The following is a 27010-nucleotide window of genomic DNA, read 5'->3' on the forward strand; positions in this document are numbered from 1 at the left end:
GTCTTTACGGTTTCTGCTGTCCTTCCTGCTGATGGGAACTCCTGACAGAGCCCCTCATGTCTTTCTGAAAAGCAGCAGCTTACGGTCCCATGCAGTGCTGCCAAAGCTCTGGATTAGCTCCATGCCACAGTGTCTTTCTAGGTGTTCCCTGGCATGATCTGCCACATCCCCTCGGATCTTCAGGGTCTTAAAGTGGTCAAAGTCCGAGCGTCCCAGCTTCCTCAGCCGCCGGGCTGCGGAGCGATAACACTTCCAGGGCTGGGCCTCCAGCAGAAGGTGCTGGCTCATGGAGGACAGGCGAGAGAGCAGCTGCAGCAGGCCCGAGTCTCCGTGGTTTAAATGGACCCACATGGTCACAGCTAGACACAGACACAAGTGGAAGTGAGAGCAGCCGTGCAGGCTGAGGTAGTCCTGCAGCTGGTTGGTGTCTTTGGTGATGTCGAGAGGGATGAAGGTGATTCTGCTTGGCAGAGGGTTTATCTCCTCCGCTCGCTGAACTAGAGTTTCATCCAAGTCGAAACCCAGGAGGTGAACTTTCCTCCTATCAGACTGTTCCTCAGGCACCAGATGTTTGTAGAAAGCTACGCTCAGTTCCTGCCGTTCAGTAGGTGAAAGGAAAAAAAGAGGACAGCTGTTATAGAGCTGACAATTTAAAGTGATCCTTAAAGATCAGCCTCTAAATCTGTTTTAAAGTGTCTCTGAGGATGGTTTTTAAAGATATAACGTCACCAGAACTTACGTAATGGGTGTGATCCCTTATATCCAAACCTCTGATAAGTCATTCAACTTAAACAAATGTGGTATGAGGACAGAAATTTACATTTAATTATTAGTCTGCATTATAAAATGAGTCTAAACTCAAATATGAGCATTTATGCATAATCGAGAACATATCAAAAAGTCCTGCCTATTTAAAGGGGGACACTTAGGGGAAATATGGCCCAAATCATTAGTATGTATGCATGAAAAAACAACAGAGGTGGACTTACCCCTGAGTTACAGCCCACGTCCAGGATCAGCGTGGTCTCATTACTGTATCCTAAATCCCTGAGAAGAGCCGGTGGAATCAGACTCAGGCGGTTCTCCGGAGGGTTGAAGCTGTAATAATTTATGAAGTTACCGTAAGGAGCGGCGCCAGGATCGTTTATTTCATCGTCAGCATCAGCCTTGCTGCTCTTCGAACAGGTTGCCATTGTAATATGTGCGCCTCCTAAATGACTCCGGGTAGAAAACAGTGCTGACCGAATTATTATTATTAATTATTTAAAGTTAAATAATATCAAACTAAACTCCTTGTAAGTAAGATCATTTATACAAAGTACCAAAATGGCTATATATAGCTAGCATGTGACCGATAATGACGCTGTTTTGTTTTTAAGTGAACAGTGTTGAACAGTTTCCAGAGTTGAAGTCTAGCACAGCCGTTTAATGGAACTTACTTACTTAAGGGCTCTGGGTTCTAGGACGCAAGGGAGAGCCAAGGTGGCAACAAGCTGACGTTCAGCCTGACGCTATGGTAACGGTAGCCTCTGATACTGTCTGTGCGTCTATTTTTTTTTTTTTTTTAAACTTTATTTATCACATTTTAGACATACAGTCAAGTAAAACAGGGATCACATAAAAGATGACATTGTGGTAGTACAGTGAGGAACAGAGAGAGTGACAAGGACAGTGAGACAAAAGTGAGTACAAAAAATAAAATAAATTAAGGGGAACATAAATAAACAAAAGTTTGCAAGAGCCAAAATCAAGTTAGCAGTTTCAATCGGTTATAGATGGTAACAGTCTTGAGAGCCTTAGTGTTTTTTGATGAGGAGATTGTCCTTATATATTGTGCAAGTTCCATTTTTAATACAAGAAGTTCAGGCTTTCTGCCGAGGACTTTGCTTTTGTGTATATGAAATTTTGCCAAAAATAAAACCAAATTTATAAAGAAGAAAGCATCATTGTCCTTGTCTTTAAAATTATAATAGCCAAAGATAACATCCTTATAGTATAGTTGAAGATTACGGAGAACAGAGTCAGTAATAAACTTGTGGAAATCCTTCCAGAATTTACATGTAAATTTACATGACCAAAACAGATGAGAAACTGTTTCAGGTTGCTCTTGACAGAAGGTACAATTTACATTTATTTCAGCCATAAATTTGGACAAATATTGTTTGGTAGGGTAAACTGTCTGTGCGTCTACAACAGGGATGTCAAACTCATTTTACACAGTGGGACACATATACAGCTCAGTCTGATCTATAGCGCAAAAAAAAACAGGATGTGTTTTTTTCTTTGGTTTTGTATGAATGGCCACGGGGAAGCTCTACGCTTCCGTATAAAATAGATGAAATAGATTTAAAAAAAAATAAAAAATAAACATGCAGTTTAATTTTATAGACCACTAAAATTCAACTTATATGATCCTTCTCTAACGTAACAATATTTCACAATTAAAATGCTGTTATTATTATTTATTTATTTTTACCAGGCCATTTTTATTGGTTTCACAGTTTAGCAAATAGCCCTTCACTGTAAAATGTTCTTCTGAAATAAACCGTAGCGTCTTTATTAAGTACTACAGGGGAAATATCTAAAAACTCAGAGATTTACTCTGTGCTGCTGCAAACACTCCCGGTTAGTAGGTGGCGCTCTGCTGTTTTGCCAAACGAAGAGAAATGTCCCATTTCAGTGCCCGTACCCGCACCTTACGAAAGCGAGTCCGCTAAAGTAGCATAGCAGCTGTGCTGACATTGAGAGCGATAACGGTGGATAGCCCAGTCTCATAATTCCAGGTAAGAAAAGACAAAAGTGTTGTCCACGAGAGCTTTTTCGAGTCGTGTGTCGGTTGTTAATGCGCACGCACAGAGCTGGACAACAGCTGTTTATCAGCTCATTAACAGGGAGGAGATAACTTGTCCTGTCTGAGGAGAATGAAAACAGCTCCCAGGTGTCCAGCCATAAAGTGATTTCCGGTATTCCACGTTAAATGTTTTTACGTTACCTGGTTAGATTTGTTTATATATTCCACTGTACCACATTCTGCATGTTACACGGCTACCAATCCAATCAATGTGTGTCATTAAATCTGTTTATTTTAAATGCTAACACCCCAAATTCTTATTAAATAATCGAGTTCACTTGTAAGGTGCTCTGTAGCCATCTCCTCTTTTTAAATCCAGTTTGTCGTTTTTTGTTTTTAACCCAGATCAGTGACTCTGATTGTGAACAAAAGCTTCAGCAGCTCAGCGCGGAGGAAACAAGCTACATTTGCTTATTTTGTGCAGAATATTGTGATGAAATTACCTTTTACTGGGAAGGCAGCAGGTGATGTTAAACTGTGACTATCACCAATTAACGTGGGCGTGTTTCCTCAATCAGCAGCATGCGTTTAACTGCGGATCTAACATGTGGAACTCGGAGATGGATTATGTAAACAAATTTAACCATTTAGCCTGTATTTAAACTGTTGGAAGTTACTTGTTATAATCTATCAAACATATCTCTCTTTTTGAGGCAGAAAGAACAATCCTGCCACAGGTTAGATATTGTAGTGCGCTTCTTGTAAAGTAAAAAGTTGAATTAACTGTAACAATGTGTTTTTCAGTAGAGACATGGGCAAAAGGGCAGCTTACACTTATGTAAAAATACTTTAAGTGGCAAAAAAGACTTGATTGATTATAATGTTGAACAGAGAAAAGGCACTATAATGCAGAGTCATCAGGAAACTAATATATATATATATATATCTTTCTATATAGCACTTTGTAAATCCTGTTGACTTCAATGTTTACCAATATAAGATACTAAAGCTACAAAAGCCTTGGCAGGAATAAAAACTAAAAGATTAAATGCCTTACTGCCTCCAGGAAGTCCTGAGACTTAATTTGTAATTAAGGTTGTAAATTATTTTTTGCTGGTGTGATTGGTAAAGCTGAGCTTGTTTGTGTGATAAGCAGGAGCAAATGCTTTTGATAAAATCTCAGTCATCTAGTTCCAGCTCGTCCAGTCCAACGGTGGGACGTATCAAGTACTTCTCAATAGTTGAGTATTTCCATTTTAGTCTACTACTTGTCAGGAACATGCAGGTTCAGTACTTATTATATTTAATACACAAGTATAGTAAAAGGTGTGGATGATGGTGATAATGTTGAGTATTTATCAAATTAACAGATAACAAATATTCTCTTTAATAACTGACTTCAAGTTCTTGATTTAAGAACCAGTGATGTTTGCAGTGTTGTCACTGGTTACTTTCCAGCTTATTAACCCATTTTAATCTCGTTCCTGATTTCCTTCAGCATGGTAACAGGAAAGCGGCTCGCCGACATCGGCTATCGGGCATTTTCTGCCTCGATGATGCTGCTGACGGTGTACGGGGGCTACCTGTGTGCAATGCGAGGGTACCGCTACATGGAGAGGCAGAAGCAGCTGAAGCTGGCAGCAGAGAACCAGGATGCTGAAGTCATCAAAGACTGACAAAAGCTCTGCTTTTTGCACACATGTGGACATTTCTCATTCCTCCTCGTCTTTATCCAGCAGCGAATCGTGATGTTTATTCTTCAGAGGACACTTGTGTGATTCCAGCAAGGGCACGGCGCCCTTATAAAGACGAGGATTTGTTTATAAAGCTCCCAGAAAATTAACCACGAGCATATTTGCATCACTGGCTTCCGTCAAATTCATTCTGAGCTGCACTATTTCAGGAATAAGATGTAATTGTTTGTGTTATATGACATTAAATGCATTCAGCTACACAGTGTTGTGTAATACATTGAAATAGGACTCAAATAAGATGAGACAAGCAGAAAAACTTTTAACAGAATATATTTGGAAAGACATTATTTTAGGTACTCAAGTAGGAACATGATGCAGACTTTTATTATTATCCTTATATCTGGAATTCTTTACAGGCAGTGATATCCAACAATTTCATCAACATTTTGGTCTCGGAAGTAAAAAAAAAACAAAAAAACAATAAAACAAATCTCTCACAACATTGTGGTGAAGGGTCGTTTCACAATGAACTGCAAAGGGCAGATATGTTCAGGCACACTGTCTCTCACAGCCGGTGTCGTGCTTTTAAAAGCTGATAAAACCACAGCTGTAATATTACATAATGTTGCTACGTCTGCTGTGACACACCTGTGCCGTCTGTTGTGAATTAACCCTTAGAAATAACCAAACAAGTTCATCTGACCAATAAAACTGGGAGAGAACTTTGAATCCAAAGAACATCTTCAAGCACACGATAAATCCCAACATTTGTAAAAAATACGGCTATGCAAATCACTCGCTTCAACAGACTTCATTGCAGCTTTTACGTGTCGCCTCATCACACGACCCAGTGTCTATCTATCATCAGTTCACCAACACATGAATCTGTGTGCACTCACTGTCAGTGTAGTGTAGTGTGTGTGTGTGTGTGTGTGTGTGTGTGTGTGTGTGTGTGAGAGAGAGAATGTGGGAGTGAGCTTTGCGCGTCAGAGGAATGTCAGAAGACAAACAAAGCTCTCTAAGACACTGCGAGGGGATGAACGGCAGGGGGCTTCAGGCTCCGCGTCACCAGCTGTTGTGGTTCTGAGCTCGGGCTTTGGCAGAAGCACAGTGGCCATTAGTGCCGTTTTCTCCCTTACAGGGATGAGGGGAGGTCTTGAAGCCTTGTGTTGGCGAGGCTGACTCATCTTCAGAGCTGCTCTCTATGTCGCTGCGAACATCATTGCCCACCTAGGAGACGCAGAGTATGACGTTAATGTTAAAAAATTAATTACAAACACCACAGCAGACTGAAAGGAGGCCATTCTGTGTAATTTGTGAAGGTGATGGTTTTAGCATCTTATTAACAAGGACACTGCAGTTTTTAAATTATAATGCTAACCAAGCCATCATGGCGATATGTGAAAAAGTAATTACACCGTAAACCTAATAAATGTAGCTCTTCCTCAGAAGAGCGGAAAAACCAATCAAGCATTTGTGATAACTGGTAATGAGTTTCACATTGCTGTGGATGAATTTTGGCTTTCTTGTCTTTGTCATTTTTATTTCTTTTTCACTTGGGGTCAGGTAGGTTTAGATGAAAGCTATTTTTTGAATGAAATGATCAATCGTAAAAGTGCATTTTGTGTTTGTCTGGGTTATCTTTGTTTGATATTAAAACATCACCAGCAAGCCATTTTCACACCATGTAGGACATAAACGCAGCGGAAAACTTTGAGATGTCTTCACCCATTTCTGATGGAAACAGGAACTTCTAATCAGCATCTCAGATGATTTATATTACTACTAAGTGCCTCTTCTATTTCACTTACATTCATATATTTACAATATTTCTAAAAAGCTCTTCCTTTTTATTAACATTTACAGAAAAAAAATAAACAACATACATGTATTTCAAAGCACTTTTTCAGAAACACGTCCAAAGTCTTGTTGGCCAACACATGCACAACACTTCCACAAAAGGTCATCTTGTTTATTACTCCGACGTTTCCTCCGTATCGGACGCAAAACAGATGCTGCACCTTTGACAAATGAGGTTAGTGAACTTGCATCAATGCAAACACGGTGGTGGAGGGCTTTACTACCCACTTCCACTTAGTTTGTTTGAAAGAAGAAATAATTAAAGGAACTTTTCACATAAATGTGTAAATGGTGTGAGCGGGCGTAGGGACAGGGTCTTGGAACGTGGCCTCACGCTTTAGTTTGACTCACAGCGAGTAATAAACAACAAATTAAAGCGTTACGAGAAGATGCTTCATATTAATGGAAACTGCAGTTAGTGTAACAACTGGATTATTCTTACAACATTTGCCACAAGGTGGTGCTGTGGGACAATTTCGACACCGTCCTCACTAATGAGAAACAGTGGGACATACCTGACATTCATAACACTCTTACCACATTACTTATCATTTACTCTCCTCTTACTGCTGGCTTCAAATTCAGTACAACGACTGTCTAATCGAAATCTACTGCAGCTACTGTGAGTCTTTATGCAAACGAATAGGACGGAGGATTTGTGAAAGAAATCACGGCAGAGGGAGTGAACAGCAACTTACAGCCAAACACAGAGAAGTTGTCAACAGACAGAGCAGACGCAGAGAAGCAAGAGAGCAGCGGAGGAGGGCTCATTGGACAAACATAGACAGAAAGACAGGATCTCCCTCTCTCATTCCAGAGGGAGGGGAAGCAAACTGCGTCTGCAGAGAGAATGGGACACAGTCAGGGATGAAGGGGGAAAAGACAAGAGGCAGCAAAGGCGTTACCAAAAATAGCCGTGGTGTCATCTTGGACAAACATTCTGTTTGGTGTGCTAACATACCAAACACAAATGTAATAAAAATATAAACTTCCAGCCAAGGGTGTGTCAATTGTAGTGAAGTGAAACTAGCAGGTGTTCATACCACATTACAAAAATCATTCTACCAGGTGACAAATACACTTTGTGTTCCTCTTGTGCAGGAAGGGTTTGACGTGTTGCATACAAAGCCCAATTTGATGATTTTCATTATCGACTGGCCTGCTTTTAATTAAATGAAAACGTCAGGGAATAGCGCAAAGTACACATTCAGAAGTCATGAGCAATATAAAAACATACATTAACTGTTTGTTAAGGCATACACCTAATCGGCCAATCATATGGCAGCATGTACACATGGTCAAGTCAACCTGCTGAAGCTCAAACTGAGCATTAGAATTAAAAAAAAAAAAAAGATGATTTAAATGACTTTGAACGTGCCATTGTTGTTACAGCAGCTGACAATCTACTTGGATTTACCCACATAACAATCTATAGGGTTTGCAGTGAATATTAAGAAAGACAAAATATCCAGTGAGTGGGCAAAACTTCACTGTTGATGTCAGAGGACATAAGAGAATGGACAGAGTACAAAAACTCACATAACCACTAGTTAGAACCAATGTATCCAGAAGAGCATCCCTGAACACACCACCAAAGCATTATTCCATCCCGCTCTGCATCAATGGTTCAAGCTGCTGCTGGTGGTACAATGGTGCTTGTGTAATGACACTTTGAACTTATTACTAACTGAGCATTTAAAGCAACAGACCACCTGAGTATTGTTGCTCACCGTGTCCATCTCTTTATCACTACAGTGTAGCATCATGTGATCCAGCAGGACAGCGCACCGCATCCCAAAACCCAAGTGATCTGAAATCAGTTTCTTGAATATAAAATTGATTTCACTGCACTCAAACAACCTTCACAGTCGCCAGGATCTCAATTCAGTAGAGCACCTTTTGGATGGGGTGGAACATTGTGGAATATTGACATGCTATCATGAACCAAAATCTCTGAGAAATGTTTTCAGCACCTTGTTGAATCTGTGCCATGAACAATTAAGACAGTTCTGAAGGCAAAGGGTGGTACTAACCAATTGTACACAATAAAGTGTCCATGAATGTGAATGAGGGAATCTTGTCATTATAATAGCTTGAATTGGAGATTTTCTTTAGTCAAAACAAATAGTTCCTGACAGCTGAACTCTCCTTGTGACCCACCTTGCCTCGCAGGATGGCTTTGATGGCTATACGGGCTATGAGGTAGGACCAGATGATATGCAGCACTTGGAGGACCAGAAGTAAAACGTTGAAGAGCCACCAGGACGGATACGGCCCGACTATGGCCCAGCTCTCAAACATAGTAGAGTTCAGGATCCTGTTTGAAGGAGGAGATAAACAGGCGCATGTGTGAAGACTGGCTATGTTATAGTCCCAGAAATGAGCTTAAGCAGCACTCTTTAAACAAGTCTTACTTTAACATACAGAGTGGAATCCCGACCTGCAAGCCAAAGGCAGCCATGCAAGCGAGTAACACAGATCTACGGTAATGTCACTTGAGTGGTCTGTGAGGTCATGTCTTCCTTTACATCCACTTGAGTGACAACAGGTTGTCAACAGACCCACCTCCCCAGCACAGGTATGGATTTCAGTCCAGGTAGCTGCAGCGGCAACACTAGCTTTATCACTCATCCACACCAAGACACTGAATATAGCTGCTCAGGTTACTTTTGCCAGTGATAGGTTCCCTATTGTCTGTAGGACTGTCTCTCTTTCTGGAAGTTGAGCTGCAACATCCAGGTCTCTGCCGAGGAATAGCAGGCATCCAAACATGTCCCTAAATGTAAACACCAGCACTGATCTCAGTGTTCTGGGCCAGAGGTAAAGCCAGTGAATCTTTAAGACGTCCTGAAAAAGGATTCATCTGATCTAGAACAGTGCTGCTACCTGTTTCAGATTATAATTTTATTTAAACGGGAGCACATGGCATTTTTTTCTTTATTCTTAGGTCAGCAGCAATACATTTAAGCACTGCAGATTAAGTGCAGGCTGCGTGTTTCTGACCAGTGTGAGTGACAGCTGTTAGATATGTCACAGCCAATCAGGTGACAACAGATTATGCTCTTCTTCTTCTTTGTTTTTGTTTTTATTTAAGAGCTGTTTAACATAACCTTCCCAATGCACAACAGGTAGACGAAATGAAAAAAAGCTAAAATCTATAACCATCTATGGCTATTCATTCTGATACTGCTGGTGTACTTACCATATTGGATATATAACAAGTCGTGTGATAAAGAATGCCACGCTAAAGACGATGAAGAGGAAGTCACACAAGCGCTGACACTTGGCATAGTTTGTCATTTTGGCCGCCTGTTGAAACAAACACACAAAAGCAAAGAGCAGAAATAAAGCATTATAATACGTTTTGTTCTGTATCACAGCACACATCAGATAAGAAGAAGTTACCAAAAACAGAAGTTGGTTCCAGTTCATCTCCATTGTTTAGAGACCCAACTGGCGATAAGCAGAAAGTCTGGTAAACAATAAATATCCTTTGGGGAAAAACCAAGGCTGCTCAATTACCAATGGCAGTTGTATCTTACTCCCTTTACCATAATAAGTTTCTACGGTACCCGACCATTTCATCGTACTTCCTGCTGCGCGTCATATGTGCTTTCAATTGACAGGAGCTCGCAGCTCATCTAAAATATTGCAGTTTGCATTATAAATTACATAAATATGTACACAGTCATTTTAGCTCAGAGTATTTTGGTATATATTTTGCATCTTTATTTTTATTCTTTTTTTTAGTCCGCTTAGTGTAGTTCCTTGTAATTGTTTATATTGCTGTAAAAAAAATTTATTCTATTCATCTATTTTATATGTGCATTTTTTCTGTTTGGCATGTGCTGTGGACAGCAAAGGAATTATTTCTTTGTACAGGAAAATATATTTTACTGTGCATATGACAATAAAACTTTAAAATTCTGCCAGGACAGTGAAATAAAAAACCAGCAGCAGGTGGCGATTTGAAGAGCTTCCAGGGAATTAACACGTACAGGATGCAAAACAGCAAAGGAAAACAATGCTTACTGACACCAGCGTGTGTAACTGACCTCTAGCAGGAAGTCAGAGGCGTCGTGGACGCACAGTACGAGGCTCCCCACTCGTGCCATGTTGTTGACGTAAGAAAAGCTGATCAGGCTGACTGTAGCGAGGTGATGGATGAACATGATCAGGAAGTCCTAAAAAATAAGTAAAGAAAAGAGGAAAGTCAGAGCACTATACAGAGCACTGTATATGCTCTATGACTGTTCTCCTGTGATGTGCATCTGTGTGACTACCACTTCCACACTGAACTGTCTCAACTACCTTTGAATTCATTTTGTGCCTGCACTAATGCCACACTTTGGCTGAACTACAGTCCCTCTGGTAACCCTTGAACTTCAGCCAATACATTTATTAGGTCAGTATTTGAAGCTGTATTTCATGTCTGTAAGCAGACTGAGTACCATAAGTTTAAATGTTTGCAACAAAGGCAATGCACATGATTATGTGATGTCCTCATGAATCAGAAACATAGTAAACAAATGTAAACACTAAAGGGGCAAACAGTCAAGCCATTGAATGTGGACCCATTACGCCCCTTTCTAACGCCCTATTTTTACCCTTAAACTGTACTAGAATAGTTCTGCACAGTTAATGCCTCAAAATATTTCTTATTCTTTGCATAGCAGGTTAGCCAGGTTGAGATGATCATATTAAAGTTTTCCTCTCCCACAGACACAAAAATATAGAGAAGAAAGTCAAAATAAACACTTAAAGCAACCCAAAAACCTCAGTCATATTTTATATTTTTATACATGATGGAAAAGAAGGGCATGCATAACATTAAGCTGTGATTGCCTATGAAAAATAATAGCAAATAAACAACGAAATGGCATTGCGCTAACAACTAAAGTGCTCCAGGATGTCTGGCAAATTAACAGAACATAAATCACTCTACTTTCAGAAAAGGCCAGTTTGTCCAAAAAGCAGCCGTCCTGAAAAAAATGCAACTTAACGATAACGACAAATCATTTAATGCCAAAAGCAATCTCCAAGATAAACTTCATTTCAAGCATAGAATCAGCAGATAACTCTTGCAGTGGTTGGTGTCAAAGTATTTGTCTATAAACAGAAATAGAAGTTTCCAGGCCGGAGGAAAAAAAAAAAAAAAAAAGGCTTTGATGTCCACTGTAGTTTCCCAATCAACATACTGGCAAATTCCAGGCCTGCTGGCATAATGTCGCCTGAACTGAGTAATCAGGTTTGGCATTAGTGACGGCAGATGTGTTTGGTGCAGACCAAAGACAGCTTTTAAAAAGAAACCCAATACCAACTGTGATACCGAAGTGGAAATGTTACGGTTTGTGGCTGCTTTGTTTCCTGAGAAAGCAGGTAGCTTGCAGTCACTGATTAAACTTTAAATTGTGAATCACATCAAATCTCATTATATTTCAAAAAGATAATGAGATAACAAACACAACAGGAGTGGTGGTGGTCGTTGTAGGGACTGAACAATAAAACTGAGGGGTTTGAAATGTGGAAGACACACAAGAAAACCCACAAAAATGTTGCAATGTAATGTCAAAGGTGCACAATTGACTACAAAGTGTTAATACTACTTTCTGCAGGCTGGGCCTCAGAAGGCCAAAGGTAAATATAGTAAAGTGGAGTATCTGGAGCAGCTGCAAGTAAAGAGTTAAAGCTCAACTAAACTGAAATGTAACTCAATGGCATCTAATCAGCAAGACTTGGACAAACACAAACACACACACACACACACACACACACACACACACACGCAACTAATGCTAAAGCAGAAAACATGCATCTGACAGTCAGGTTGTCTAGGCTTTAGCAGCAGACTGCAGACTGTTATCTCAGATTGTTCTGACAGGCCCTAAATCTTTAATCTGTAAAGTCCCTTTTACCTGTTTGGAAAATCCTTTAATGTAAATATTCACACAATATTTTTCTTATACGAAGTGTGATGGCTGCATGCAACCAAACAATTGAGATACTTAGGTAATATTCATTTGGTCTTTTGTCTTATGTTTACGTTATGCTCTAAAGCTTCTGTGATCATAAGTTAACTAATTTGATATTTTGAGTTTACCTGTAATGCATGACAGCACTAAGCTATAGCCCAAATGGTGGCATAGACTTTGCTTTGCATTGTTTGTTATTTTATATAAGTATATGTTATATTGATTATATTTCTGCTCTTTCTGAGTTACCTGACCTCCGCTCCAGTCCTTCCTGGTTTGGCTGAAAGAGGAGGCTGAGGGTGGAGCTGGTTTAAATGCAGAAGCCAATAAAGGGGACTGGACCATCTATTGTGATCATGCAGGGGGAATGGGGTTCTTCTTGAATGATGGTTAGCTGTCATCTCTTTAGTTTTCACCTTTGGTGTATATAATGGTTTATTCATTTGCTATATAACTGGAGCTGTTTCTCATTTGGGCAGGTCAGTTTGTTGAGTTATGTTTTTGTTAAGTGACTTTTGAGTAGCATTCTGTTAAGTTAACCTCTTTTATGGGCCCACTTGGTTCTTAAAAGCTTTATTTTTGTTATTTTGAATTTTTGTAATCATCTTGTCCTTTTTGGGGTTTAATAAAACCCATTTTTTTGAAGATTACATTTGTGCCTGTGTGTTCCTGGCTGCTTGGATCATGACACGAAGCAAAAATAGAGCAAAGGATGAAAAAAACCTGGCAGAATTTCCGATGTGAATAAAAAGGCATTTAACTTGATGAGCACAAATCCAGTGAAGCAATCACCTGAGTAGAAGCAAATATGGTTAATTAAATTAACAGGTTAGGAAATTTGGAAGCTGCTTAATTAAAACACTTCCAGGCATTTGTTGCATAGAAAGAAAAAAAAGGAAGACATTAAAGGAAAGCGCCAACAGCTGTAACAAACACAACCTCTCATTCACTGCGTTTCTGTGGAACTTCTATCCTTCTAACAGACTTAGGCCTGCTCTAGCCTGCAATCACATGACAGTGGGCGCCCTCGTGCTGAAAATGCAAGGAATTCAGACTGAGCAGCATTGGCTTCACCCTCCCCCTCCCAAAAAAAAATATAACGCATGTGACTGCCCTTAATTAAAACTGCAAGAGTTTTTTGTTTTGTTTTTTCGGTTAATAAAGCAAAGTCACGATTAAGGTTTAATGTTATGTGCATAGATGTGAAAAACCCTGCATCACATACACACCCATTCTCATTTTCTCTGCCTCTGCCAAATAAGGAACAAAAGACTTATTGACCAATGTTTAACGGAAAGTTGCAGCTGTGGAGTATCTGTTGCGATCTGATCTAGCAAACACGTGATCGGTGTTCCCCTCACCTTCCTTTTAATGTCGGTAAACTGGGAGAACATGAGCGACCAGTAGAAGGCCAGTTCTGTCACATAGTAGTGATAAAGACCTGGAGTCATGGCCTAAGGGGAGAGAGAGAGAGAAAGCAGAAGGAAGGTTTGAATGACTTTCACCTATTTTAAAGTGCCGGTTTTAAAACTCTTCTAGAGACCGACACGCTGTCACCACTTGTTGGAGTGTTGCAAAACATCACAGTGCACAACGTGATCTTTGCCTAGTGAATCAGAATGATGTCATAATGTTGCAATATTGCATGAGGCTGTGCTTTCCAGTGAACTGCTTCCTGCCAGTCATAGTGCAAACCAAAGTTAAAAACTACAATATAATGCTAGATTTAGTTTATTAAAATAAATTTGGTGGTGACTGATAAATTCTGTTACAAACATGTGTGATAAAAGTACCTGAGATGTAAAGCATAAAACAGTGTCACACATTCACTTTCTTGTATTTGATGTTGTTCAATAAAAGCCTGACAGGCATATGACATGATAAAAAGTGTATGACAAATGTCCTTTACTTATCTTAAATGACAATCAACACATCAGTGCCTGTAAAACTTGTGAGGTTCATTCAGTACATTTAAAATATTTCAGAATTTTTTAAAAATCAGGCCAGCCAACAAGAACAGAAGATTATAGTATAGCATCCTTCCTGTTAAAAGAGGGCTTTTCCTTCCCATTGTTGCCAAAGTGCTTGCTTATAGGGGGTCATATGATTGTTGGGTTTTTCTCTGTATGTATTATTGTAGTGTCTACCTTACAATATAAAGTGCCTTGAGACGACTGTTGTGATTTGGCGCTGTATAAATAAAACTGAATTACTATTAGCTTTAATCTCAGCATAATATAGGGCTATCAGCAGGAAAGCAATGTCTGTGAGTTATAAATAGTAGTCAGGCTGGTTTTTATGACACATTATTGTGTACCGAAGATCAGGAAGTGAAGTAAGAACAAACAGATACTGATAATGCTTCTGCTGTGACAGTCGGACAGGGGAAAAAAAAAAAAATCAACATTAGCTACTTATCTGCACATAGCTTTCTGTGCATCAGTTTATTTAGTACAGCTGTTCACAGAACACGGAGTACAGTCCAATCACCAAGAAATCAATAGTTTATTCTTCATTTGGTTGCTTCAATTTGGGAATGACTGTTATGGTTAACACTGCTTGTTTAATGGACTTTAAGGAATTATTAGAGATACAACATACCTGGTAGGGGTAACCGTACCAACAATGCCGTGTATCCCACATCCAAGGAGACTAAAAATAAGTAAAGACAAAAGCACATTATTTAACCAAACATTGCCAATACCATTAAATACACCGACTTATAACAAATATCAAATAACATTGGTAACAAAATTGTTGTCACAGTATCAAAGCTTCATTTGTGGGTGCGCTCACCTGCCACAGAAACTGGAACCCATATGTAAATATACACAAATAAAATGTAAATCTCCACCTAGAAGTACGAGAAGAAATTGGCCATTTTAACCAAAAACCACAGAACAACAAATGTAAAATAATGCTGAGAATTAGAGTGCACGGTCTCTACTCCTACTACAGCGGAACCTGATCCTTAATCTAAATGTAAATTTAAATCCAAGTCAAAACATTAAAAAGATCTACTCAAATCAAATAACCAAATTTAAAAAAACAAACAAACAAAAAAAAACTACTGGGACATACGCACACCATCACACGTCATCAACACAAAAACAAATCCACAGTTTACTTGAGCCTGCAGAGAGGTTAAAGGTGAGCACAATAGGAGTTAACCTACATGCTCTCGCAGAACTTAGTGTGTGTACTGGGTTTGTCTTGGTTCCTGCGGTGTCTGAACCAACGCTGGACCTTTCGCACCTCCCAGTCCAGCTGCTTGGACAGGCCATCCAGATGGCGAGAGTCTGGATTCTGTCATGAGAACAAAGACAAAATAAATAAACTGGAAACCCGAGGGAAATAAAATATGCTTGTTATTTTAGAAATCCAGCCTGTGTATTATTGCTTTGTTAATAAACAACAATTTGAGGTTAAAATTTTGAGACTTGTTATCAAACTGAGATCATATAAAGTTATTAGATGTTTAAAAAGTTGTCAGAAGTTGTAAGACCTAGTAGGGAAAACGACAAGTTGCTATATGATCAGGTGGAGTTTAACGGCACCCATCGACCGCGAGCACGCAAGTTCTGCACTGTCTGCCTGTGGAGTTATTTACAGAAAAGGAAACAAAAATGCTGGAGAAATATTTCTGCTTAACTCCTGCATCTGATGACAGACAGGTATTGTATTGGCTTTGTTGAGTGTACAATAAAATTGTCCCTATTGGAATTTACATCCTGATAGCACATAATTTGTGAACATATGGTATAGAAAAAAAAGCTGATCGTTTTAACATGTTTTCCAACTATGCATGAAATAGTTACAACAGCAACCGTTTCTTTAATTCCAGGATTGGGCAATTAATTTTTCCAACAGGTTACAAGAGAAACTGCAACTATTGTGTAAGGGCCACAGCAATAAGGTTACAAAGAAATAAAAATTGATATAGATCAGAGTCAGAGTTACTTCTCAGCGTACCTACTAAATCTTATGTGCTTACTATAAGACCTTTTAAGTTCCAATCTCGAGTGCAAACATTCTTTCTTTTTGCATAAGCATTTATTCGCATAAACTATGACCTTTTCTTATTTTCATTTATTTGGGTGAAAATAACCAATTAGTGATGACAAAAAAATATGTAAGAATAAGAATAAAATTCTAACATGAGCACAGTCTAAACAGAGCTTTTAATGAATCAACACTAAATGAATAAACAGAGTAAAAGCTGATGTTTATGTCAGCAGTTTCTTTGGGCAGAATACCAGTAGTAATCACATGCGAGAAAAGAGGATTTATCTGAAATCTTTAACACACCCCACCACACAGAAATGCCATAAAACCAGGCAAACATGACTGTATTATGTCAGCCTTTGAGTTAAATCTTAATTCAGTGGACTTTGTGTCTCGAGGCACTTTTAATATTAACACAAGTCACGTGTCCGTCTTGATTTGATAGATAACATGAATGAACTCAGTGAAATAAGTCATGCAAACCTTTGTGATGGATGTAAACACTTTTTCCAGCACTGCATTGGGCTGAGCTCTTCTTCCAGCACCCTGATGAATGTGGAGACTTCGGGCACAGGGACTGGCAATAAATCTGTGACAGCGATGAGACATGGAAAGTCACTTTCTGTTGCTAAGGCATGCACACCAGCTATTTCAGATGAGACATACATGGCCGATTCTGGCAGGATTTTTAAGTATCTTTCGATCCTTTGTCAAACAGTATCTTTCTTCGTGGTTTAATACGGAGAAACACAGTATGTAATCTGTGAAATTTGTACATTTTCTTTTTCCAGTAAGAGTTTCAGTCTAGAGTGTCTTTGTTGTAGACAGCAAGTTTGGCAAACATACAATGCACAGCAGTCAGGCATCGATTTATTCTTTAGAGACAAGGCTGTACCTTGTTTTTCCCACGTACAGCTTCAGGGTAGGTTTGAATATATTCAAAAATAATTTACAAACAAATTCTCTATTTAGGCCAGCAGTCCATCTCTGCTGCGTGCCACGCAGACTCTGGGATGGGCATTCTGAGCCTGTGTGATCCCTGCCTGCAGATCTGTTCTGCATTATGACTCAACTGTCACTTTTAGCGAGGAAAGAAACCACAAATGTCTGTCTAAATGCTAAAGACATGCTGTGGCTCAACAGGCAAGGCAAACAGTTCACAGTGTCATATGCTGAGAGCAGGTTTAAATGTATTACTGCCTGCAATCAAAAACAATTTCACAGGCCACTTGTTTTTTTTATGCTGGCTGATTACTGTTCTGTGCAGGCTGTAATATGCAGATTATCCATTAGAGCGTGACAGATACATGCTGTAAGGTGATACCTACCTATGGTAGTATATTGGTATCAACCTACAGGTTTTATCATTTGTGCTCATCCTGCAAGTGTAACCAGGCCCCCAGTGGCCTGTTCTGCTGTGGGAATTTTGTGGGTGCAGATGGGCTAAAGACAGGTCCGGTGATAGCAAACGGTGAGTGACAGAGAGTGATATGAGTGCGGTGAGCACCTCAGCAATCCGGAAACAAAGGCACCTGTAGGCAATTGATAACCATTCCACAGGTTATGCTACAAAACCCTGAGTTTTACTTCTGTTAGAGAGACCTTGATGTCTGAACGCTCTCTTTTTTAATCATCTTGGCTCAAGTTGTAAACAGTAATTGAGTTTGGACTTTTATAAGCTGAACGTTTTAACTGTTGCCATCTTGGTGGAGGGGTGGCCAGTGACTGAAACCACAAACTCATCACAAAAGTGTTTCCAGAGGTGAGAAGTCCTTTTCCCCACAGCCTTCTATAGGAATGGAAGACTTTTTGCAGTGGCCTGCATCACCCCTGTGGTCCTCATTTTATTTTTCAGATCCTGAAGCTACGTCCCTTTTTTTATACCGTCTATGTGGTAGACCAGTCATTCATCTCTCAACCACGCTGCGCATGATTCGGTGCTTTCCCCACAGGAAACAACCTGCATTACTTTCTTATCCTGCTCCTCCTCTCTGTAGTGAGAGCTGCGCTTACTGCACTTCCATTGTTCTGACTTGTCACACAGTATGTGGTATGGCAGGTGGACAGTGCTACACTCACCTAGTGCAACTTTAAATCAACAGCTGCACAGTCTAGTAGCTGCAAAGGTCAAATTCTGATACTTGTCCAGCAGAAACAATGGCCTTAAACTATGTGTTTAAACTGTATTACTGACGAGCTTAAATCTAGACTGCTACAAATAACACCAGAACAATCCTGTGATTTGCAAACATGGATTTTCTTCTGTAATACAGAAAAAAGGAAGCAAAAAACATTCCACTGAAGACAATGTAGCAGCGAGTGTGGTGCCACAGTCATTTTCTAAGCTGCTTCTTCTGGCCTACACGTAGTGATGTTACAAGTTTATGTAAGGAAGCTTAAGATTCAAATCTCTATGTACATAAGCATATTCATGTATTTATTGTACGAGCTGTGAGTCACTTCAGCCTGTTGTTAAGGAAACAATTAACGACTACAGCCGGTGCCCTAGTGTAGCTGCACAAAAACACAAGATGTACAGTTCATGCCAGTGGTATTCTGTAAATCATCACAGTGTCACAAAGTCTGAAATATCATGTCCCACAAACACAACTTTAAGATACTGCGGTTTGAGGTAAACTGCTGAACTTTCCTTCAAGTAAACTTAGAGTATTGAAGGAGGTTTGGAAAAATGTAGTCAGTAAGAGATAAAAGAAAGTTTAAATATTTGTTTTGGTATAACTTTAATACTCTAGATTTATTTCACAAGACTCTGGTATTTTTTTTCCAGGAAGAATTTGTATTACTAAACCTATAAACTGTGCACATGGAGCAAATGAGAAACATGAATAAAAGCTTAAACACGAGTCACATGCACTGATTTTCCAGAGCATCACATTTTCAGGGGAGATGGTCACTGGGGAAGCAATCGCACATGATGCAGTATTAGCGCCAGAAGGTCTGGACACGACTGTGTCCTCCCACTGTTACTTTGGCAATGATTGTGTTAGCCTATCAGTGATATTGACATTCTTGTCTTTTAAAATAAAATAAAATAAATAAAAAATAAAAATGAAACTATGAGTGAATGGGGCTCCAAATAACAGATAACAGAAACAGGTAAAGTTGACAAATTTAAGCCAATTTCCTTCTTTTAGAAAATATTTTAAAAATGGGACCTATTACTTTCTCTCATCGTCTGTCAAATATTTCAAATAGATGGACATATTAAACATGGCCAAAATTTCAAATAAAGAGGTCAGCATATGTGCAAAGCCAAAAGCTCTAAAAGCTGTCACTTAGAAAGTTTTCTTCTACTGCTGGGTCTTTATGATGTCAGTGAGAGACAGTGAGAGAGAGCATCTTAGAGAGTGGAACTGTTGCGTTTATGGGTGGCTGCCAATCAGAAAACAGCTGGCTTAAAGATGTGGTTTAGGTGGGTCTGAATGACTGTTTTTTTTCCTAAAGAAAATGTAAGTTTGCCTGCTTTTATTTAACAAAATGTAACATTTTTAAATTAATAAACTTGTGAGGTCGCCAGAAAAAGTTTTAGAGTAACTGCTTTAAAGGCAATAAAGTTAACATGTTTTGTTTCAGACAGGATAAACTGAGGAACTGCTCTAAGATCAAGAGTAAGATATATAGGGATTATTTTGAACTTTTAATCATGCAAAGCTACCTCAAGAGAGTCCAAGAACAAAAATGTAGAGCAGGATAGAGGCATGCTAGGTAAATATAATCAGACACTTGCAATATCATTTGTTATTTATGTAACTAAAAAGAACTGAGTTTATGCTGCTGTTTATCACTGTTGATCGTTATGTTGCAGAGGTGTACAGACTTTCATGCATGCATGCATGCATCAATATGGGGTTAGGGTTACCCTACTGGTTGACCAATTAAGATCCAGGATTTATAATGCTTTATAATTCGATATGCACTCACCTCTTATCTTTACTCTATCCAGTATGCAAGAAGGTTTAGTTTTGATAATATAGATCCATTAACATTAAGACAAATCTCTGGTATACAAATAAGTCCAAGTTTAGCAATACCAAACCAGACTGAATTGCAGTAAAATCCTCTACATGTTTAAACTTCTATTGTGCTGGCGGTGTACAGAGTGGTGGGAAACTGCAATTCATCACAAAATAGCCTGAGTGCCTTTGTGTTGCTTTATGAGTAACGCAGAAGAGAGAAGAAAAAGTTCTCACAAATCTAAAAATCAATGTCTTTTGTCTAACATGAAACCACTCAAGCTTCTAGTCCTCCCTGTTTTGTTTTTTTTGTCTCCTTCCCTGTAAGAAAGACAATTACCTCTCAGTACTTTGTTTCCTTGTGCTAAGAGCAATGACAAGTATGCCGTTCAAGGTAGCTCGGTTATATAACTTATACCACATCATACAAAGTAGACCGTGTATTTAACCCATCTTCATAAAGTTCAAAGAAAATAAAGACATCTTTTAGAGCCACATGTGGCTCTATAATAATAAAAATAGGTGGTTTTAAATGTCATTTGAGTTTCGCTTCACAAACTGAACATAATACTGAGAGTAAACTGGAGTGGCGTGATGACTGTAACATACTGGTGCAAATGAAAAAAACTCAATCCGAAGTACACCTACTTCTGCAGAGACGTTTGACCGGATAGATGAGTTCCATGTGGCACGATGTTGTTAAACATTACTCAAGGCAGTCCACGTTTTACAGTGCACCTTAAGCATAAAACACTTTAGAAGCAAAGGCAACATGCAGGGATCAGTGTTTGGCATTTTGATCAAATATAAGCTCAGAGGTTGCACGGTGCTGAATGCAACAAAGTGTGCAGCTCTTAACCTACGCCAGAGTTAAGTGCCTACATTAGCTCTCTTGCAATCTCTATTAAATGGCTGCACACTCAAAACGCGAGTTGATGTGTCACAGACACAAGCAACAACCACAAGGTTGTACTGGGCGCAACTGGTCCTTAAATTTATGATAAAGGAAAGCATGAATTAACAAATGTTCATTCAAGTCTGAGCCTGCAGAGATGGTCTTCAGACAACGGCAGTAGGAGGAGGGGAAAGCAACAACATGTGTAAGCTAACCTATTTATGTTAAATGTCAAAACATGCCTGTTTCTTCTCAGAAACTGACGACCTAACCAACACAAGGCCTGTTACCAGGAGACAGGCTTGGTGTGGTCTCTGTACTGAACAGCTGTGAAGGGAAGAGCACTGATCTACGTACCACCTTGACGCTGGTAAACCTTCCAGTGCCAGAGCGGAGGCTGAAGCACAGGCTAATTATAGCAGAGTATTCGACGCAATTGTGGCCTTCATTTGACTTGATTTTACAGCATGTGTTTTGAAACACAAATGACTTAACATGGAAGCATGACTTTGGGAAAAGACAAGGTTAGATTATGTAGTCAGGACATTGAACTCTCAACAAGGAGACTAACAGAGAATATAGAATAACAGAGTTTATGAGGACACAGACCAAAGGTACCGCAGCAGATTAGAAAACCAGGTTTGGCTAATTATTATCCTATATACATCTCAGTTTGTAGTTTTGACACTGTTAACAACTCATGACATGGCCTACAATGGCTTGCACACGCAAAACTGCCTGTCTGCTCACATCTAAAAAATAAGCTCCAGTGGCAAAACAATGATTACGATCGAACAAGAATGAACTGGTCCAGAACGGAGGTGGGGGGGCTGTTACTAGGTTAGTCAGAGTGAGACACTGCCTGGAGGCAAAAGACAAATCCTTCAAATAACGTCATGAGTGAACCTAGCTTTCTGAGGACAAAGGCATATGCTTTGAAGACAGTAACAGTAGAAGGTGAAATGTAAGATTTTGATACGTTATCTAATCGTTAGAGGATGTTATCAAATAATATTGTCTGATAAAACAGTAGGACTTATACATGCTGGAACAAGAACGAGGTTTATTGCCACAGATACTGAGGGGTTTCTGATGCTAATCTATAAAGTGTTAAAAGAAAAAAACAAAAAAAAAAAACACAATTTGCATCTTAAGTTAGATCAGTTTCAAATTCTGAGATCTGAAATTAACTATGGCACCATGCTTTGTTCTAAGATCCACCTACACAGAGCTAAATTTGCTAAAACTTCCACCTATTATTTCCCTATTTTGCATGGCAACAACAGCTAAGGTGATTGGGTTTAGTAGTATTTTGAGCTATCCAGCGCATGCTGAAATAACAATCATAGCTTGAGCCTACTGGCGTGTCGTTTTTTGGTTGGATTAGGCTGAGTAACTCCTTGAAATGATAAAAAAGAAAAATTGAGCTCACCCTCCAACAGTGACATAAGTGTACTGAACCTGTGTGTGAATCATGTGTGAGTGCAGTGCTGTGCATGCTACAAGCTTTATTTCCTTTAGCAGAGTAGGAACTAAAGCTGTGATGTGCTTTTTTTCTTCTGATTAATAAATGAATGAGACAGTCACACAGTAAATGCTCTCTGATAACATCACCTTGCACGAGGCTGTCGGAGGACACCTTCTCATCAGAGAGGGCCTGAGTAGCAGCTTTGGCACCTGAGACAGGTGGCTCAGTGCCATGTGCTTCTTATCGAACAGCTCAGCAGCTCCCCTTCACCACCTCCAATATCTGATTGCTCCTTATTTACAGGCACTTGACTACGTCAAAATTTAACTAGCCAAAGTTGAACACTTTGTTTCGAGATGTCCCTCGAAGTGTAAAGTGGAAACCCACCCCTGAGTAGCAATATTACTTACCTAATACTAACAGAAATAGCTCATATTATATTAGTCCGTATGTCCTGGCTGTCCTGTTAAGAAGATTCCCTTCTTTCCTGTGTGTTTCTATATGTCATGTGCACCAGCAGAGGTGTAGTTCTTGACGTCAGCATCTGTTTGTTGTTTGTTGTCACGCTACCTGCATTTTCCCCCAAAGAACCAAGGTTTAAGTTTTTCAAGAGAAAGTTTTACCCTTAAAATAATCTCTCTGCTAGGGGTAGCAGTACTGGTTTGAGTTACAGGAACTTGCATAATATTGTGTAGCATTGATACACATTGACTATTCAGAGTTTTTGCCTACACATATCAGGGCGAAGCAGCCCCAGAGCCTGGACTCTGGTGTTCATTTTTGCAAAGGCGATGTTCAGAGGGAATTTCAGACCGTCATGCTTTTGATGTCAGGGGACAGATTTGCTTAATCTTCCCGGGGCTTAGGCCTGCTGTAAAAACACACGGATGAACTCTTAACCTTGTGGAAATTTCTTGAGAAATACAGGTGCTTTAAAATACCTAAAGACAATCATCTGAATAAAACTTACAGAATGATACAATAAAGGTTTTTTGTTCAATCTTTTAAGATTATTTCAGGATTTTTTTTTATTTTGCGCATTATCCTTTAATATACAATGCTTGTCTTGTGGTTCTGTCACAATAGAACTGGCACTGTTCATTTATTGAGCAAATAAAAGCAGCAGCATGTGCAACAGCTGACCAAAAGAAACTAGGGATGCATGACGTAGAGCAAGGTTCTAGACAAACACATCCAGAAACAATTGCCTGCTTTCAGCGCTTCCTGTGAACACCTGATATTTTGAGGTAGTTCATTATTGGTGCAAAACCAAAAACTGCACATATATTTAAGCCGGGGTGTTTAATTTGACTTTTGCAATTCAATTACAAATTTTACTTCGAATTATAACATAATTGGGATGAAAAGATTACTTTTGTGAAAACTAACAGAACAATCATGTTGACCGATTAATGTCTTTCCAAAGTAATTGTGATTATTGCTTTTATCATAATTGAGCAGACCTACATACACTATGAAAAAAAACCAAAAGACTTTGTGGCAAATTTCTGTTGTCCAAAGAGGTTCAAACTCCAGCATATTTGAACAACTTTTTGTTCCATAAACCTTTTTTTTAACAAAACATCTTTATACAAGTAATGTTTTACATAAAATAGGTTAATTATAGAGGTTAGCACATGTGCCTCAGACATGAAAGTTGCCCAGTTTCTGACTGGGAGGAGACACCAATCCAGCCTCAGGGGGTCACATGCTAGTACGCCACTGGTCCCAAGCCCAGATAAATGGGAGGGTTGTGTCAGGAAGGGCATCTGGCACAAAAATCTGTGCCAAATCAAACATGCAGATCCATCTGCTGTGGTGACCCCCTGGGAAATAAGGGAGCACTCGAAAGTAACCTCTAGGATTAGAGCAGTAAAAGGAAAAACAAGCAGTCATACATGTTCACATACATATGCAACACCGAGGCCAAACAGCTGTTCCATATACTGTGAGCTTTATCCTCTTCTCCCTGCACAGTGAAAGTAGGAGAAGCGCTGCCAGAAACATGTTATCCCACACCGACCAGATAACTGTTGTACAGTTTTCTTTGTTCATTACTTCCTCAGAAATATCTAAGTACTAGATCACACCTGTGATATTTCTCCACAAGCTCACATCCTACATCTTCAACATTGAGAGAAACATAGGACTTTTTTTTTTTTTTTTATATATATAAATGAAGCAATGAAATAACACAAGTGTTAAATAATCCTAGCTAATAAGTTTCTAAAACATGAATTTAAGGCTTTATCTGAGCTCAGCTTCATGCCATTTCACTGAAGCAATGCAGTACGCACACCTCCACGACTGGTTTGTCAAGCTTGAAAAACTGATAAGCAGACAAAACCTTCCCCAACACATCGACTTCTAAACAAACCCTTCATCAAACCTTCAATCAAACAACAAGTTGACATTTGTGAAACCGCCCTATCAGGTCAGTCCGTAGCACAGTTCAAAACTGACTCTGTGGTTTTCCTGTTACCACTCAGGTCTGTCAGCCATTGTGGCGGCAACTCAGATGGGAAACCAGTGACGGATTCATTTTCTTTACAAGGTCTGGAAAGAGTTTTTCAAATTTAATCTTCAACATCCCCTCTATCGCTCATTTTCCAGACAGACAGGCTAAATCACACAGAAACGGTTGAAATTAGGCAACTGTGAGATCTTTTAAAGGGGTCTTTACATTTATGCCCCACCTGTAACAGCCAACACCTGCCATGGAAATGCCACATGCTATCTTTTAAAAAACAATAAATAAATCACAATTAAAGCAGTAAACCTGCACTTGAGGAAGAAGATCAGATATCTCAAGACAAGAACATCTCAACTATAAAAACAAATAATTAAAACTCATTGTTGTGCAGTGACAGAGTCAAATGCCTTCAAGGCATCTCTGTTTAGTTGTGTGGCAGGGCCTGCAGCTGGCTACTATCCAAAGGTACCAAACACTGTGTGTCCCTTCTTCAATTATGCAGAATGAACAAAAGCACAACCCAACCGTTTTAGGGATGGCTCCTAATCATATACTATGTGACAAGAGGATGTGCCGGTTTGATATGAAGTAGCGGACTAGCAGTGCGATAGCTACATATTCTTCTTTACCCCCACAAGACAACTAAAAACGCACACTCTGATTACTAAACAAGCTTCACCTGAGATGTTTTTTTGACGGGAGTGTTCCGGCAAAATCATTAGTAAACTTCCCACCGTGTTATCCTTCTTTGATCATGTTTAACCTTAAATTTGAAGTGAAAAAGGACAAGAAACTACAAAATAAAAGTACAGTTGAGACAGCAGTTTGGAGGTTGAGTCACTGACTATAACGAAATGGCTGTTTGGCGTGCGAAAAGTTGGGAACCCGTGATTTAAAGAGAGTGGTCCTCCCACTGCTAGCTTACACATCTTCCTGCTGATGGGCACAGCATCCGTTAAAATTAACTTTTGGAGATTCCCCCTCTCCCCCTTTTAAAGAAGAAAAAACGCCATGAGCGGTAAATACGAACCTTTCAAAGAGTATCCTTACGACGAAAATTCCCAAAGCTAGCGGTAAGGCGGTAAACAAGTGTCCGACTTTAGGATACTCCACCCCGGGAGCTGGGTTCTCCAGATCCGCCCAGGTTACGTTGTGAGGGAGCCAGAACCTCTCGTTCCAAAACCAGGCTGAAAGACCAGCCATATTTTCCCGCGTCCCTGTGCCCGCGCGCTTTGGAGCAAAGTATTTCTTGGCTCAAAGAAAAGATGTGTGAAACTTGTTGGATGCCTGCTCTGCCCCCCCACCGGGCTACTTCTATATGCCGACTGCCACACTCAACTTTACCGCAAAAGTGATAAAATTACCGCAAAACTAGCTACGCTTCCGGTGGGTTTTTTTTTCAAAATAAGATTCATGACTACATAACGGTATAACATTTCACCTAAGAAAGCGTTAAAATATCGTTCACTCATTTAAATTATTTGTCACTCGTCTTTTTTTCTTTTCTTTTTTTAATTAATATTTGACTGAGTTAGAATTGTGGCCATAATCATTTTGTTACTTCCTTGTATAGCTGGGGATTGCTAACTTTATATTTTTAAAGGCAAACTATGAAGCGATCCTCACATCTGAACATTAACTGTTTTCACTTATTAAATAGAAAGACAGGCAGGAATTAAGACTGTCTTTTCATTAGTGACCTTTTTAATTTTGAGAGTTAAGAGTGGAGGTATGCTCTGGAGAGAAGAAAATCAAAGTTAGTAGAAGCAAGACAGAATACATGTGAAGCTTCAAGGAGCACAGGTAGGGAAGTATACTACACTTAATACATTAATGACACCTTCTATGATTTATGGTTAGGAGAAGGGGACACTGACA

The 27010-nt window shown here is 39.4% G+C and overlaps 3 protein-coding genes across 4 annotated transcripts; 1 reads left to right on the forward strand and 2 right to left on the reverse strand.

Annotated features, from left to right (window-relative positions):
• bcdin3d (BCDIN3 domain containing) lies at positions 1–1411 on the reverse strand. Its single transcript, XM_006782789.3, has 2 exons — positions 990–1411; positions 1–594 (listed from the first exon to the last, which is right to left on the reverse strand). The coding sequence occupies exons 1-2, from the start codon at positions 1191–1193 to the stop codon at positions 55–57; spliced, it is 744 nt and encodes a 247-aa protein (XP_006782852.1). The 5' UTR covers positions 1194–1411; the 3' UTR covers positions 1–54.
• Positions 1412–2690: 1279 nt separating this feature from the next.
• On the forward strand, positions 2691–4743 carry cox14 (cytochrome c oxidase assembly factor COX14). Its single transcript, XM_006782788.2, has 2 exons — positions 2691–2783; positions 4290–4743. Exon 2 carries the CDS (start codon positions 4291–4293, stop codon positions 4465–4467), a length of 177 nt encoding a protein of 58 aa, XP_006782851.1. The 5' UTR covers positions 2691–2783; position 4290; the 3' UTR covers positions 4468–4743.
• Positions 4744–4819: 76 nt separating this feature from the next.
• cers5 (ceramide synthase 5) lies at positions 4820–26465 on the reverse strand. 2 transcript variants are annotated; one of them, XR_015719054.1, is made up of 11 exons: positions 26163–26465; positions 16806–16911; positions 15493–15623; positions 15114–15171; positions 14919–14969; positions 13679–13771; positions 10401–10529; positions 9548–9654; positions 8506–8662; positions 7044–7184; positions 5592–5715 (listed from the first exon to the last, which is right to left on the reverse strand). XR_015719054.1 is itself a non-coding variant. In XM_087840986.1 (10 exons), exons 1-10 carry the CDS (start codon positions 26333–26335, stop codon positions 5551–5553), a joined length of 1170 nt encoding a protein of 389 aa, XP_087697112.1. In that variant the 5' UTR covers positions 26336–26465; the 3' UTR covers positions 4820–5550. The 2 variants fall into 2 exon arrangements, 1 of the variants encoding a protein (XP_087697112.1); XM_087840986.1 differs by lacking the exon at positions 7044–7184 and having other exon boundaries at positions 4820–5715.
• Positions 26466–27010: the final 545 nt, after the last annotated feature.

This window comes from Neolamprologus brichardi, chromosome 5 (genome assembly GCF_056152115.1).
Source record: "Neolamprologus brichardi isolate AB-2024 chromosome 5, ASM5615211v1, whole genome shotgun sequence".
NCBI lineage: Eukaryota > Metazoa > Chordata > Actinopteri > Cichliformes > Cichlidae > Neolamprologus > Neolamprologus brichardi.